General features: G+C 33.7%; 1 protein-coding gene across 9 annotated transcripts in view; it reads right to left on the bottom strand.

The window, feature by feature from the left end:
• Nucleotides 1-17,931, bottom strand: part of NBEA (neurobeachin) — an 829,579-nt gene that overhangs the window by 541,235 nt on the left and 270,413 nt on the right. For all 9 annotated transcript variants that reach the window (XM_056794740.1, XM_056794741.1, XM_056794743.1 and 6 more), the window contains 2 exons: nt 4,588-4,768; nt 2,696-2,826 (listed from right to left, as the gene is read on the bottom strand). In XM_056794740.1, the coding sequence (XP_056650718.1) occupies nt 2,696-2,826; nt 4,588-4,768 (312 nt within the window). The remainder of the gene's footprint in view (nt 1-2,695; nt 2,827-4,587; nt 4,769-17,931) is intronic.

The following is a 17,931-nucleotide window of genomic DNA, read 5'->3' as shown; positions in this document are numbered from 1 at the left end:
TAGAGATCATTAAGAGTGCAGTCAGTTGAGAAAGGGGCTGAGGTGTTGGGGAGCTCAGGCACTGGCCTCTTGGATTCCAGCTGCTGCCAGTTTAGCTTGACAGGGCAACCTCCTCCTTTTCCTTCAACCTTGTTCTACCCCTTACCTTCAAATAAATATTTAGATGTAAGTCAGACATGGGTTTGGCCTATCACTTCAACAGGAAGGGTGTTGTATAATTGGGAACTGGGCTCAAAGCTTGAATCCAGTCCCTGTCTGTGGAAAGATCAGACTAGATCTGACTCACATTCTCCATTGAGGAAGGTAGATTAAAACCCTTCCTCAGAAGTTGCTGACAGGGGAAATGGACATCTTTTCTCCTCAGCTTTTGCTCTTAGGGAACTCAAGGGATATAATCTGTCTGATATCCCTTGAGAAAGGAGAGAGAGAAAAAGTCATCCTTCTTTCTCTTTGGAGGTTACCTCAAACCCCTGCTCCAGTTCTCCCTAGGGAGGGAGAGATCTTGCCATTTTGCCTCCTTCAACAGGGTTCAACTAAAACCTCATATTCCCTCTCCTCTTTGGTCCACTCAACTTCTTCACTGGTGTTACATCCTACCAGTGAGACAAATCATCTAACATCTTTCATTATAAAAAGAAGGAAAAGCCTCCCTTTCTTTTTAACACATGGTTACCATACTGCACAATTTTCATCATTATCTTCCCTTTATAATGATTATCCAATAAAATAGAAGATATTCCTATGGCTCTTTTTGGAAAATGTTTTCTTAGTGATACCTTTTGTTTTTACTTCACTAGATATTCCTCTGGATTTTTCTTCTACTTCCTCCCACCAAGAGTTAGTTCTTATAAAAATAATTTAAGAAAAAAGATAAAAATCTTCAAAACCATTCAACATTTTAAATGAAATCTGATGTTAAAGACAGACCTACTCCTTTTGATTCCAAAATATCCAGTTTCATTTTTTTGTGGTTGCATTGTTTACTTTGCTTTAGTTTATTTAAATCTTTCCAAGTTTCCTTGTATTCATCATACTCATTTCTTATAACAATAATATTTTAATACATTCATATTTGACATCTTGTTTTCTCATTTCCTAATTGGCGGGTAATTTTTGTTTCCTATGCTATTCCGTATTAACCAGTCTTATATACAAATTTATGCAGAAAGATTACAAACTGGATGGTATACAAAATGGAAAGGTAAAAGGAATGATGATGTGTTAGAATGGAGCAGGGAGATTTGGAATTCTGAGGATGACTGACAGAAGTGGAGTAACAGTTGAGGAGAGGCTTCTGGGATAATAATGGTTGGCTGAGAGGATTCTGGAGAACCTCTTGGTCTTCTGCCTTGGGACCTGAAGCTGGAAAGTCCAGTTTGGGGAAGGCTGAAGGATCACCAAAGCCACCTGAGAAGACCCTGCTTCTTTCTCCAAGTTTTTTGCTTTTCTCTCACCAGATAAACAACTATTGCTTCTCTCCACCTGCAGCAAACCATCTCAAATCACTGAGGGGAGCTGATTGGACTCTCAAAGCAGGGCATGGCTCCCTGCCTCCCTGAATTACTTCTTTCTTATTTCTTTAGGACATACTAATATTTAGGTCAATAGAAGGGGCTACTTAGCTGGGGAGGGAAGGAGATGCCATTGGGTGATGTTACAGGCCCATTGGACTACAGACTGTGTGGGGATTGACAGGGCTACCTGCACCCACTCCCCTCAACCAATTTACCTAACCCTATTAATAAATCCCTCAATAGCAGTCAGATTTCTATATTGGCTTTTAACCATAGTAGGGAAGGTACTTCAAAAAACTGGGGACAGGTCTCAGGCCTGAGATCAGTCTCTTTGTGGTAAGGCCCAGACTAAGGCCTGCCACTGAACCCCTTTGAGGAAAGGGCATTCAAACCATTCACAAGTGGGCTGAATGGGGAGAGACATCACATCCTCACAGTCATTTTCTCAAGGGGCTCTGAGTGATAACTAACAGCCTGCTATCACAGGAGAGAAAGAAGGAGCTGCCATTGCTTCTTTCACATAGGCATTCTCTCACACCCTGTTCCTGCTCCCAATATCTACCCCAAACCTCACTGGTATACCACCACAACTAGTAAGCTAAAACCATTTATTATAATTAACAAGAAGATCCATCATTTTTACACATGGGATTTATCTGCTGAAGGAACATGGAATATTTAACTTCAAGGAAAGAAAAGCTTAACAAGCAAATGTTAGTTTTCTAGTATTTTTAGTATCTCCTTATCATATGGAAGAGGGATTTATCTTGTTCTATTTGCCCTTAGTTTGCAAAAGGAAAGAGGGTTAAGACAGGGAGGAGAGAGGAAAGTTAAGGGAAAAAGAATAGGAATTCCTGGAAGGTAGATTTCAGCTCAATATAAGCTTAGAGTAAAATTGGCTTCTTATAAACTAAAGATCTTCAACTGGAGGCTCGTCTGAAATATTGAAGAAGGTTCTTCTTCCGGCACATATAAGGCTAAATAACCTAAGAAATCTTTTACATTTTTATCATTCATAGTGGTAAGAGATTAGAGTTGAAGAAAAACTTAGAAATATGATAATTTTCAACAATTTTTTTAAGGAAGTTTCATATTTCTCTGTTAATTTCTTTCATTTCTTTGGTTTGCTTTTCAAAAAGACCATAAATACTACCTAGTAATAGGAATACAATTTTAGTTACCTTTGAAGTTGCTGCACCAGTCACACTTTGGGGAGCTTCTTGAGGTTTACTGCTAATAAGGGAAGATTTGTTCACTCTTTCCCTTTGCCTTTGTCGACATTCTAAGCAGTTTCGTACAGCAACACAGCAAACTGAAATAAGTTGAATACATAAATTAATTAAAATATATTGGAGCCTTTTAAAATGTTAAGAATAAAAGTTGCTTAATATATCTCCCTAATTTTTTAAAACAGCAAAATTAAATGGAACAGATCTTAAGATTACCAATTTCTAAAAGTAATCTGTCCCCATTATCAGATAAATTTAACATATTTAATAATATAATGATTCTGAGCCAAATATTCTACAGTCAAACAAAAATGAATAAGTAAGGTTCACAAAACCCCCAAAGTCCCTATGTATACCTTTTCTTCGGATAATACTGGTTTCTTATCCTGTAGAATATAATCAGGGAGAGTTGCTTATTTATTCCTCCTCAGAGTCTTAAGGATGAAAAGTAGAGAGAAGGCCTCAGAATAGTATTAAATTGGTGGTTAAAGTGCTGGATCTAAAGCAAGGAAGGCTGAGAACAGATCCATCCTAAGACACTTACTAGCCTAAGTATGACCCTTGGTAGTCACTTAATCTCTGTTTTCCTCAATTTCCTCCTTTGTAAAATGGGGATAATAACAGCACCTCCCATGCAGCGTTGTTATAAGGATCAAATGAGATATTTGTAAAGTGCTCATCACAGTGGCTAGCATGCAATAAGCAAGATATAAATACTTTTAGCTGCTTAGAGCCATAAGATAAATGCTGGTATTAAACATAAATCTAAAATGCTGTGGAAAAAGACAGCCCTAATCTTCCAAAGAACAAAGAGAGACAATCAGGAAACTATTTGTGAAGAACTCTCAGCTTGTTAAAATCTCTTCAATTTTTTCCTCTAGAAAGATTCCTTCCCTGTCTGTTCTTGCTCTTCTGGCTTTTTCTAGATTGCTTCTAATTCATTATTCTCCATGGAAAGTCATTCCTCTTCTTTGATGGAAAGAACCCCTTTCTAACTTTACTCCTTTCTGTAAAGTGACAGAACTGAGGTAAGGGCAAAGACTTCCAATCTGGTCAATAAAGAGAATATAGATGAGGATTTCCTTTCTGTTCCATCACTGTTAGTCAAAGCACTCAGATCTAAATATTAATTAAGATGCTGCCAATATTGCTGTTATTATAACCTTTGCCTCAGGCTCCTGACCCTATTTAAAAATAAAGCAACATGTTTTTATCCATTAATAATGGATGACTCCTTCTAAAAATAAGTCCAGCTCCAATTGTTTTGACAAAGTAAGATTTCCTAGCAAATAACCTTTTCCTACTTTTTGAAAATCTAGGAAGTATATAATAGGTTTCTAGGGAAAAGTGAATTTGGTATAATCCATTTTTGCCTTTGGATGTTATGTGCCCAAAGACCAGTCTTATTATGTATTTTTTTTCAACCTGGAAAATCTTATTGTACTTAAACAGAATTCAGACATAAATCTCCACTAACTCATTTTTAGAAGAAAATGCTCAGATGTATAAAATTTTAAAATATTTCACAGTATTTTAAACAACCAAAAGGTTATCAAATCTTGGTGACATTTTTTTAAAGTCTTAATAAATTTGAAGCAATCCAACAATGTTATTCACATACAGATGTATAAAATTTTAAAATATTTCACAGTATTTTAAACAACCAAAAGGTTATCAAATCTTGGTGACATTTTTTTAAAGTCTTAATAAATTTGAAGCAATCCAACAATGTTATTCACATATTCAAAAAAGGCCAATTGATACTATAACTGCATGATATATAATGACAGTTTTAGATTACAGATCAATGCCACAAATAATTACTCAAGGAGCACTAAACTTACCAAGCCTCAGACACTGTCGCATTAAACCTCCAGAAGACATGTTTTTTTCAGCTTCAATCTCACTAAAATTTAGAGAGCTGGCAAACACCAGGACATCAACCATAGCCATCAGTCTGCTGAGGAAAGTCACTGCTGTCTCAGCTGACATGCCTTGTGTCACTTCAATACTTTCCAATTCCGTCTTTAAAAGAAGTAGTAGTTAGAAATAAGCTTTCTATGAAAAATATTACTAAAAACTCAATATTTCACTGAACAAAAATTTGGTATATTACATTTTCAAAAATTTACAAAACAAATGACAGAGTAATAAGTTCCTTTAACAAAAAACACAATTTGAGATTATAGATGAACTTAAATTGGTTGCCTCAAAAAGTCCATACTCTTTTCCCTATTAGAATTTTTATTGATGAAAAGTGAATTTGACTTTCAAAATTGGAACAAGAGAAAACTGAAATTATGTCCATTTGTTCCAGAATTAAATATAAAAGCTGATATTTGCTCTCAGGTTCCCAATCTCCATAACAAAAGTTGTTTTGGCAATATTTTTAATAACTCTAAGTTAAACAATGTGAAAATAGAAAAAAATTAATAACTTTCACCGATACAAACATAGAAGATGCTTAGAAATTATAAAATACATTAATTTCATGCCCAATTTGGATTTGGAAGGCAATATTTGCATAGGTAAAATTCAACAATTAGCATCTGTGTGGTGTTTTACTTCTATAATCAAATAAGCACAAAAAAATCCTGGTAAACTTCTGAAATCAGTGAAATACAGTATTATTAAAGTACTATGGCAGCAATCTTTACTTCTTTGCTTTTGCTTTTTTGCAGTGCTATAAAGGTTTTCTGTACTTTATATTTTTTAAAACATGGTTATTTCATGGTTTGATGAATAAGTTTCAATTATAAAAGTAAATTACACATATAGTTCTGTCTTTCATTTTGATTAGTTTTTCATTCCATAACATCTGAGCCATTATTTTCTCAGTGCTTCAAGGAGGTTAAAAGAATGTTTCATAAGCCAAAATTTCTGCCATTTGAATTTTCTGAAAATGCTTCATAAGAAATGAAATTATTAAATCCACTCTGTTGTAAATTTCTACACTAGGTACATGAATACGTTTATATATAAAACAGGAAAATCACATTTGTATTTATAAACTTCTTTCTTGTGTGAAATGACTATTAGGTAAGGGGAATGCTTTCAACAGTATACCTGATAAAACAGTAAAATCACTACTGAACTGAGAGCCAAAGACATTTTATTTCAGTTAAACTGTTTTTCTTCTTCCTATCATAAAACTAGAATGAAATCCCACTCTCTGAAATGGACTAATTTAGGAGTCCAGCTTTTATTTTAAAGTCAATGACTTAAAATAGTAATGCAGTCAGTCTCCACTGAGGATGGGGTTTTGATTATTATACTATTTTTTAAAAATTTAAGACCTTTGAAATATTCTCAAATTAGATTATGCATACTAATGAAATGGAAACTTATACATGATATAATTCTGAATACTAGTTATTTTAAAATCATTCATTTATTTGATGCTTTTCTTTGTATCAACATCTAATTAAATTATTTTAGCAAGACACTACTATATATACTAACCAATGAGCAATTATTTTGGAAATATAAAAGCTTAACTGGAAAAGCAAAAATTTCATAGTTAAAAAGTGATATATAATATAATAAATAAGATATTAGACTTGAAGTTGAGATATCTGTTCTTGTATGATGCCTTGAATAAATACAAGCTACATGATAATGGGCAAGTCATTTATCCCCTCAGAGTTACAGTTTCTTTCTCAGTAAAAGAGGGCAAAAAAATTCCTTCAATTATCTACCTCAAAGATTTGTTGTTATGAACACATTTACAGACATTAAAGGGCAATATAAATGATAGTGATGATGATGACCACTATAAAATTATAGATTTAGAGATATAAGGTATCTTAGAAATAACCTAGTTTTAACCCATTTATTTTACAGATTAAGTAAAGGAAGCACCAGAAAATTAAATGACTTGCTATAGGTCATGATAGTAATAAATGCCATATTTGAACTCAGGTTCTTTGACTTTACAGTCAATACTCTTTCCACTGTATTCTTTCTCCCAGAAACTAGTTTCTGTTTCCAATTTCCTATAAAAAAGGGACCACTTAACCACTGAATTATTTTCAAACATCATGAATTATTTTCCAAATCATCTAGTCTATGAAGAAAATGTTATCCACATATTTTTATTACTGTATACTTATATCATAAAAGCATTTTTATGAGGATCCAGGGTGACTAGTATAATAAACTAATTCTAAAATTTTATTTGTGATTGAATAATTACCATTTCCTAATTATAAAGACCCTTAATGAATATTTTTATATATAATTCCCACAAAATACATGAGTTTTAATAAAAGTTTTATATTTATATATTCCTTTAAAAAGTATCATTATAGAACTTTACATAAATATTATAAAAATCAGTGTATTTTATTTACCTCCAAAGAGGTTTGTTTTTTTTTTTAAATATTGAGGTACGACATTTTCCAGGCAACTTCCATTCTAGCAAGAACCTGTTACCATTTGATATACTACTTGGCTGAACCATTTTAGGGGCAAATTTAATTTTCTCTTTGTGGGAAACACTGAATTAATAAATAATGTCTCATAAATTAATAATCTTAATGAAATCTTCAGGTATACAAAAGATATTCCTTCATGTTGCAAATATGATATGGCAAATCAAAATAGAACTACATCAAAAATAATATTTAAAACTGAAAAACTGAAACTTATAGCAGTAATACTAACCTTAGAACCCTGGACATGCATTAGACAAAACAGACAACAGAGCAAAACAATACAAGAAAAAGAAAAATATTAAAATCAAATTAAAATACAATGTAAAATTGAAACAAATATATTTTGAAATTATATAACATTTTTATTAAAAGTAAAAACATTCACTTACATGAAATAAAAACTTCCAATGAAAAGAAAATACTTTAAAAAATACCACTAGTATTTTTTTCCATTAAAAAGATGCTTCCCAAGTAACAACTATAAAAAGGAATTCTTTATTCCTTTTTTAATTTAACAGGAGACCTGGAGGTCCTCTTACCATAGAGATATGTAGGGATTAACCAGCCCACAGTGAATTGGAGAGCTCCCTGATGGGCTAAGAAGCATTTGGTTGGGCTGTCAGTTTGCTGGGAAGTTGGCTGTTGGGCGGGAGTGGGTCTTTGGGGATTGATTGCTTGCTGGTGGTGTGTGTTGGTGGTTGGAAGATGTGTGTGTGTGTGTTGTGTGTGTGTGTGTGTGTGTGTGTGTGTGTATTCTGCCTTGTGAGCTAAGCTGAAGGGTGATCAGCTGGACTTTTCTCTAAAGGTAGCTATAGGTAGATTTAGGCATTTTTAGGTAGTAAATGAAATTATTAATTGTTAAAAGCTGCTAGAAGTTTTTCCTCTGGCTTAAAGGGTTCATATTCACAACTCTACTATGTTCTCATTAAATTTAAATTATTAAAAGCTGCTCTCTTATTTTGTCAAAACTCCTCATTTAACCCTTACATTTAATTGATGACTCTTGTCTCAAACCTACAACCTTCTGATCATTTTCCTTACTTTTTACAGAAACTATCCCTAAGTCAAGTTCCTAGGAGTTAATTCTGTTACAGTTATTGATCCTTTGTTAAACAATGCCATCTACTGGCAGAACTTAGAACTGCAAACAAAATTAACAATTAGATGAACTATAATTCCGAGTAGTCTAGTTCAACTTGTGATGCTGTTTCTTTTCGATCTAAAATGGTTCATTATCCAACAGAGTATTTCACAGTGACTCTATATAGCACTGTTCCTAGCCATACTTATATTGATAGGATTGGCATTCTACCTATTCCTCCTCAGGAAGAAACACCTTGAAGAAAACCTAGAAAATAACCTGAATGACCTTGAAAAGAAGCTGGTGGAGTCTGGGGAATCTCAAGGGTTATATGAAAAGCATTGAGAAATCCCAAGAGCAAGAAGGAAGATTTATCTCTCAACACTCCCTCATCATTAGAGCCAACTCAGTTTATGTCCAGTCCTGTTCCATGTATTTCTGTTCATACTCAAACCACCTCAACTCCTTGTCCTAGTCTAACTATCTCTAAATCTACTCAAACTCCTCTTTGTTCTGTTCTATCTCTAAATCTACCCAACCTATTCTCTCTCTCCCTATTTCCCTGCTTATACCCTTAACCTGTTCTATGGCAACTCAAACACAAAGCCAAGAGGCAGAAACCGAAAATAATTCAGTTATAGGACTATTCCTCTTATAAGAAGTATCCATCTTTAATAAAAGTGGAGATGTAATTTCACTAATGCAATCATACACCATTCACCCTCCAAGATGTAGAGAGATACAAGTAAACTATCCTTTCTTTTGAGGAAGAGCCAATTGTGATTATTAAAAAGCTAGAGAGCATTTTTGACAATTGATCCTGGATGGATTGATATTGAAAATTTGCTCCAAGCTTTTTTGACAGAAAGAGAGAAAAATAAAACCATCTTTCTTGTCAATCAGGCTGAGGAAAGGAGAGCAGTTCATTGGCCTCCACAAGACCCAAAATGGAACCCCAATAATGAGCAAGATTATACAAGACAGGGTAGAGAGGCAATATTAACCACTATGAGAGATTGCTCTGATATGCCTGATATATGGACAAAATTTGAAAATATTAAACAAAACATCAATGAAAATCTGTCACAATTAATGGATAGACTTATTGAGCTGGGAGGTATATATATAGATCTGAATCTGACCAGAGAAAGGGATGTCAGACAAATAAGGAGACAGTTTGTGAAAAACTTTGGTAAAGAGGTCAGAGATTTTAAGACCAATTGTCCAAATTGGATGGATCTTGAAGAACAGAGGAGAGTAGTAGTTTATGTATTTAATAGCTATGAAAAGAAAGATGAGGAGGATAGTGACTTAATAGAGACATTAAGGAGAGAAAAGTTTAAAGGAGGAAATTGAAAGAGAAAAATCAAGCAGTGGCCAGAGCCTCTTTGCAAGAAAATAAAAATCAAACACCAATGTGTTCCTTCTGTGGAAAAAAGGGGTCATGTAATGTTAAAAATGTAGAAACTGGAACCAGGTACTCAATAACTTGAATTTTAGAAATAATAGGAAATCTAAGAATAACAAATTTAGAAATAATAACAAATATAGAAATAATAACAACAATAGAAACACATTTAGAAATACTAATCCAAATCAGGCATAAAATAATTTACAACTATATATTCGAAATGGGACTCATCAATGCAATACACTAGGTGGAAATCCTCCTCAACGAGAGAAACCCAGAGAAACAGCCAAGGACTGTTTTTGAAGATCAAAGAGGGGAGAATCTGGAATCAGAGAATTGTGAAGATTGGATTTGGCTCTCCCCTGATTTTAACAATGATGGTACTTAGCTCTTCCCTGATTGTGAAGATTTAAATTGTAACTCATGTCTATTTTTAGATTTTAATCCCCCTAAGTACAAAAATGGCACTTGAAAGTTAACTATGAAGATGTGCCCATTTAGATCTCATCACCAAAAGTGCAAATATCCCACTTAATCATGAAGTGGGAGGTCTGTAACCCACGTGTGCAATAGTGGGTAACAAATCAAAATCAACTGTCTTCTGTGTAGTCTCTGAGCATATCATCAGCTGTGATTGGTAGACATGGAATTAGGGGAAGTGATGCAAGAAAAAAAGGTCTTTAAAAGAATGCGACAAGGGCCTGAACTCAATTGTTTTGGGAGTTTGACTTGGAGACACTTGTTGTGGAACCTCCTTTGAGAGGGGAGTTCTTCAATTTTTGGAAGTGGTGATGGGGGGGAATTCTTCATGCTTTTGAGTTGAGGCTGGTGAAGAGGGGCATAAGGATCTGCTGACTGTACTGACACATAGTGAGTGAAAAAGCTGGCTCTTTCCTGGATATTCTTGGATATCCTGGAGAGACTTCCCCAGGTCCTCAGCTTTACTGAGGCCAGCTAAGGACCAATTCTCCTGGTACTGGTTTTGAGCCAGGGTCCAGGAGTAAATTACTTAGTGTTTGGGCTTACCTTATCCTCTCTCTGATTTCTTACTTCACTCTTTCTACATTTTGTAATGAAATTGTAAATAAAATTTCTTTGGAATTAATTAAATTCCTGGTGACCAAACTTTTAAATAATCAAGTCCAACACTTTAAAAATTAACCCCTTTTCCTCCTTACATAATGAAATCTTTGATTTCCCAGACACTAATATCTTAACACCAGTTATCTGAGTCCCTTCTCCCCAACATAATAATGAACTGCAAGTTGGAAATACTTATTAGACACTGAAACTTCCAGATACTGCCTCAAAAGTGACAGCCTTAGAAGGGCTTGAATGCATTTTAACTTTTTAAACCTTTTCTCCCTACATACACTTTATTGCTAGGGGGAGATACTTCTATTGCTTCCTATAAATGGGATTTACAAATAAAATTTAGAGAACTGCAAGAATCCACAGCTGTAATACAAGCAGGACCTATAGACTTTTCCCTTCATGATATAAACCCAGGAGACAAAGTATATATAAAGAACTTTCAGCAAGCAGGGACAACTCAGCCAGTCTAGTGTTAATATTGTTTTTGTATTCTGCAATAGAATGAGTTTTTTTATTTTGCAATAGAATAGTCATCCAATAGCCAGTGGGTAAGTGTATAATTTATATTATATTATAGAATTTGTATTTTGTTTTAAATATCTCTGGCATGTATTCTGTTTAGAAGTTATTATTATTATTATTATTATTATTATTATAGGACTATAGAGAAAAGTTAAATAAGTAAATGATAAGTATTACAAAGTGTTATAAATGTTGGTCAACACCCACCTCAGGCTTTATTGTCTTTATACTTTATGTAATATCTGTTAGATTTAAATTGATATCTCCAGGTTCTTATTTGCTATAGAGTATACTTTTTATAAATTCTAAGATTTAGGATTGTATTATTCATGACTATAATTTGTAATTATTTGTAATTTGTAATTGTATTTTGTAAAATCCAAGATTTGAAATATTTTGAGAGTAAATTTAGGATTTCTTAACTCCCTAAATCAAGAAAAGTGAACTGTTTTAAGGAGACACCATGAAGAAACCTACACTGCATTGGAAGATCTAAAGTAAACTGTGGAATGTATTGATTGAACTGAAGGAGGTTGAACGTATTAATTAATGAATGTAAATTTCTTATGCCAAAGGGGATTGCCCCGTAACTGGCTTTTTGTCAACATGCTGACCTACCATTGGTTTTGCTTTCTTACTTTTTTGTTTCCCTTATCCTTTATTATTTTAGGGTTATTATAGGTACCTTTAACTAGAAGAGTTTTAGAAATTAGATATGTTTAACTGATCCACTGGGGAGTCTAGCCTCCCAAAGGATGACAGGGGGATTGTAAAAAGGATTCTTTAATTTCTTTAATTTAATAGGGGACCTGAAGATCTCTTACCCTAGAGAGGTGTAGGAATTAAGCACACACACAGCATGTGTCCAACAGAGGCAGGAAGTAGGAACTGGGGAGACCGTGCTGGGTGGGGAAGTTGGCTGCTGGGTGGGAGTGAGTCTTTGGGGGTTAATTGCTGGTGATGTGGGTTGATGATTAGTTGGTGGTTGTATGCAGGTGGAAAATTTGCCACCCCTGAGCTACATTCCCAGTATCCTTTTAAGTTACATCCTCATTATACATAAGGAGGCTTGGGAGATAAATTTATATGAGACCCACACTCCAGGACTCTTTTTTTTTTTTTAAGAACTTGTGCTTTTGGTTAAGTGCTACAGGTGTGAGTCTCTGGCTCTTTTTATTTGACTGAAAAAAACCTTTTTTCCCCTTTACTCTCTCTCTTTCTTTTTTCATTTATTACTAAAATTCCTATATATTTTTCAATACTAGTAGTATTTATATATTTTTACTCCTACAAAAATTTTGGCAGACCACTTAGGGATTAAGAACTAGAGGAACCAGATTTCTTCTCCTGCCATGTTTTTCCCTCTCCCATCTCCTCTTTTCTTTCTCCCTTCTACTTTTTCCCTCCTGAAAACATTTCAAAGCCTTCTCAGGCTATTTAACTACACCTGCCCACCAGGTAGCCAGGTCTCTCCCTCATAGAGGCTGTTCCTGATAACTTCTTCTGCTGTCACTGCTGCTTGGTGTTTCTGGTACTGGTAAGCTTTAAATTCCCTTCCCCAAACCCCAGCCCAGTGGAGGGGGATTCTTTTTCCCTTTTTCGGGGGTGGGTGGGTCTTCTCTCCTAACTACGTTCGGTTCTAAAAAACAAAACAAACAAATAAATCCCACCCAGTTTCTGATACTCCCTCTAGCAAAAAACAAAAACAAAAATATTCTTTTCACTCCATCTAAAAGGAGTCTTCACTCCACTACCAATCCCAGCCCGCAAAATTTACCTTACCATACAGGTTCCTATTTGTACTACCTCAGTATCTGTACAGACACCTCCAAGAAAACCACAAGCACTGATTAATTCCTATGAAAAACTTTTCCTCTTAAGGGAAGTGCCCACATTAGCACCAAATGGTGATGTCTTAACATTAAGACAACATAGACATTTCACACCACAGGATATTAAAGAATTTAAACAAGATGTCCCCAGTTACGAAGATGAACCTATCCTCGTCACTAAAAAGATGACTGATATATTCTTTCATTTTGATCCTTATAAGGATGTTGAACAATTGCTCCATGCCTTTTTGATAGATCAGGATAGGGATAAGATAATCTCAAATGTTAATGAGGCCCAAGGGCAAAATGCACTTGTAGATCCTCATTGGAACTATAATAATCACAATGAACATATGCAACTACAATGTGCTAGAGATGCCATTTTAAAAGCAATGAGGAAGTGTTCAGAAAGACCTCATGGTTGAACTAAATTTGAATGCTTGAAACAATCTGATGATGAGACACCCTCCCAATTTATGGATAGGCTCATTGAACTAGGAGGTTGGTACCCAGAACTTGATATTTCTACAGAAAGTTTAAATAGACATATAAACATATAGACATATAGACATATAAACATAGACATATAGACATATAAAATGACATTTTGTAAACAACTGTTCCACAGTACTCCAAGATTATTTTAAAACAAATTGCCCAAAGTGGCATGAAATGGACATTGATGAGTTAAGGCGAATTGCTGCTTATGACTTCAAAGGCAATAAAGAAAAACAATCAAAGACTAATGATCTACTAGAAAAGGTGCAGAAAGAATTAAAATCATTAACTGAAAGAATTGATTAAAAAAATTACATGATACTCAACCAATGCCATTTGCCCCTCTCCAAGAACCTAATTATTAATCTCTTACCTGCCACTTCTCTAGAAAGAAGAGCCACATAATGATAAATTGTGGAAAGTTCATCCAAGTAAGCAAAAATAATAATCAATGGAATAATAGATATAGAAATTATAATAACAATAATGAATTTAGAAATCCTAATTTTAGAACTGAAAGCTTTACTAGAAATTTAAATCAAATAACTGATAACCCAAACCAAATAACCCCTCAACATTATATCCTAAGTGGAGCTTGTCCATGAAATACTCATGGTTCTACTTCCACTCCACATGGGACAGAAGATGGCACACTTTAGACTCTATTGTTTTTGTTGATGTTAACCCTTTTCAGTTTTCTCTCCCATCCAAATAGTACCAAAGAAGAAGAACGGGCTTTGAATATAGTGCCTGTCTACTGTCTGTCTTTATTTGTACCATCCTACTTGTCACATTGATTTTAATGTTTTTTCATAGCACCACTACCTCTGAATGCTTGCTTTATATTTGCATATAATAAGATATAAGGGTCAATTTAGAAACTGTAGTAAAATACTGTAACAATATTTGTATTCCCCAACTCTACTTTTGTAGAAATGCAATGGATGAGACATATAGAGTGTCAGTCTCATACCAGCAGAGGTATATATTCCTAGGGCACATGATACTCCTGGATGACTCCCAAGAGGGAACATTTCCTATGAAGTCCATTGACTTCTTTTTGATATTTTGGAGTAAAAGAGTACTTTTATCAGCAGTATAGTGGTTTGTGTTTTGGAATTTGTTGAAACCAGTCTCCTTCAAGGTTGCAAATTTGCTAGACATAAGAGAACTTTTAGCATGCATTTGTCATACCACAACTCATGTGAATGATTGTACTGATTTTACTTGACTATTAATTGTGATAAGACTTCCTTATTATTGGATCTGTATTATTTTGTTACACTGTATTTAATATTTCTATTTGAACAAATTGCCCTTATAGAACAATACATATATTACCTCAAACAAAACAAAACTATGTTAGTAACCTAAATTGCCCTGATGTTCCTTTTATATCATTTTGTGGCTTCTATAAATTTTAAAATGTATTATTGCTACTATACCTCCATTATTTTAGCTACCTTATTTACACTCACACTACAAATCATGGCAAGTTAAGGAGGAAATGAATCTTATTTTGGCAAGTAGCCTTTATATTTTACCTCTATAACTGTGAAATATATACAATTTTAATTTTTTATTATTGTTTTTTTTCCTGCATGTGCAATACAGTATTTGAGTTTTTCTCTCATTTTTTTTATATTTAAAGCACATGTCACCAATATTGAAAAGATTTTTTTAACTGTTTTACTTTTTGCAATAGAATAAGCTAAGATGTCCATTTGCCTATAGCATATAGATGAGTACCTAAAAAGCTTTGGACTTTCAACCTGCCATTAAGTTATATCATGAGACTTTTACTCAATGACTATGTCTGAATCAAGGAAAAAATGGACCAGAAAGGAACACAGAAGTTGACCTGCAAAGTGCCACATAAGCACAAAAGATAAGAAACCAAACTAATTCTATAGGGATTGATGAGATTCTGCTCAAAGAGCTCAAGGGCTTGATCATGTGTGAGACTCAAGGTTGCAGCTGTTCAACATGTGTTAAATGCAGGACTTCTTTGTACGACTCTTTATCAAATATATAACATCAATTGTTCTGGCTCAGGCTCAATTATTCTTGAAACCAGAAAAAAGGTTCAAACCAGGGAATGCTATTTCCTATTTGTTTCGAGACTTAATTTTTTTTTCCTTCTCTGCATTTTCCTTCATGATGTGACAACTTACTGTAGCCCAGAATGCTAAACTGGGTTAGTGATTGTCATTGCAGGTTTATGGGATATACATCACTACAAGAACCTGTTGTGATTTGTGATTTTTTCCCCTTTTTCCTGGAATTTATTCATGTTTTTGATATTATATATTTCATTCAGAGGTTATTTTTCATATTACTGATGACTTGAACATGTATCCCTGTGTGATTCCTATGTGTATCCCTGTATCTTCCTCAGGGGGAATGTGTTTTAATTTTGTAATTAAAAGTTTTAAGTTCCTTTTGAGACAAAATTATTTTAAAGATAAGAAATTTGCTGCCTCCCAGAATCCAGAGATTGATTTCCTAGTGGAAGATGCCATGGAGATGCCCACAGAGACTGCAAGCTGCGCCAGGAGTTCCTGAGCAAAACTGAATGTGCAGAACTGAACTTTGGGGAGTTGAATACATTTGTTTATATGGTACAATAGGGGACTTCCCCCAATTGATTTTGTTCTTGATTCCTTATTCCCAAGTTGTATTTTCCCTGTGTAAAATTATATATACTTTAGTTAATTATGCTTAAACTGATCCACTGAGGAGACTGGTCTCCCAAAAGATCACAAAGGGATGTGGAATGGAATGGAAAATTTGCCACACTTGAGCTACATTCCTAGCATCCTTTTAAGTTATGTCCTCATTTTATGTAAGGAGGCTTGGGAGAGAAATTTGGCTGAGACCCACACTGTGAGGCTCTCTCTCTTTTTTTTTTCTTTTTCTTTTTCGGAGCTTGTGCTTTTGGTTAAGTGCTGCAGGTGTTAGTCTCTGGCTCTTTTGCTCTGCTTACCTGACTGAAAATACTTTTTTTTCCTTTACTCTCTCTCTTTATTTATCTCTTTATTTATTCATTATTTATTTATTTATTATTATATATAAAAATAAATATATTTATTATTTATTATTATAATATATATTATTATGTATACTATATATAGGAATATAAAATTCCTATATATTTTTCAATACTAATAGTATTTATTTATTTTTACTCCTAAATTAGGATATATATACATATATATATATATATATATATATATATATATATATATATATATATTCTGCCTTGTGAGATGAGCTGAAGGGTGTTCAGATGGACTTTCTCTAAAGGCAGTTATAGGCATTTTTAGCTAGTAAACTAAATTGTTAATGTTGGAAGCTGCTAGAGGTTTTTTCCTCTGTCTTAAAGGGATACTATTAATTTACAACTCCACTATGTTCTCATTAAACTTAAATTATTAAAAGCTGCTCTCTTATTTTGTAAAAATTCCTAATTTAACCTTATACAACATTTATAAATATTTGGGATGGCAGCAGGGGAGCCTGAATCTGTGATTTCATTGGTCTAGAAATTTCCTTATAAAACTTTCTTTTACTAGTGAAGATAAAAAACTTCTTTGTAACTTCGATTCAAATGGAGTAGCCTGGAACACTGAGAAGTCATACAACTTGACTAGAATCATCTTTACAATATTTGGTGGGCAAGGGTGGGCTTTGGTGGCTTCAAGATCACTTCTCTACTTTACCTCTTTACCTTTCCCATATGTATATACCATACATTTATCATCATACACATATAAAACTTTACAAATAATTTCTTTTTGTAGTGAAGTACTGATGAAATGCATAGTAAGTTAATATTTTCTAATAATTAGCGTAATCTCTCTGCAAAGGCCATGCATAAAATAATTTAGGGATATTGACAATTTATGCCTGACTTACATATATCAAGAAAGATTCAAAGCTATTATTCTCTCAAATGTTTTGAGTTTATCCTCCCAAATTAGATAACATACTAGAGAAAAGTCAATTTAGAAACCTCTTGGTTCATGTTGTATTAGTATTTTCCTACAATAAACAAAGCGTTTTTGTATAAGGAATGAAACTTTAATTTTTCTTATAGAAATGTCACAGATAAATCATTTTCTAATTTTTGACTTAAATTACCAAAAAATATGTAAACTTAATTATGTTCACAATTTTTCATGTCATTAAGTCTTTTTCTACTCATGGCAACCAATATCTTAGGCAGCAATTTGAAAGGAAGAAAGTATTTTTGTTTCATGAAATTTTACTGTATATAAATAAAACTCCCAGAATGATCATTTTTATAAGAG

The sequence above is a fragment of the Monodelphis domestica genome, chromosome 4 (assembly GCF_027887165.1).
Source record: "Monodelphis domestica isolate mMonDom1 chromosome 4, mMonDom1.pri, whole genome shotgun sequence".
Taxonomy (NCBI): domain Eukaryota; kingdom Metazoa; phylum Chordata; class Mammalia; order Didelphimorphia; family Didelphidae; genus Monodelphis; species Monodelphis domestica.
Note: the sequence above shows the minus strand (reverse complement) of the source record. Positions and strands in the feature narration are given on the sequence as shown.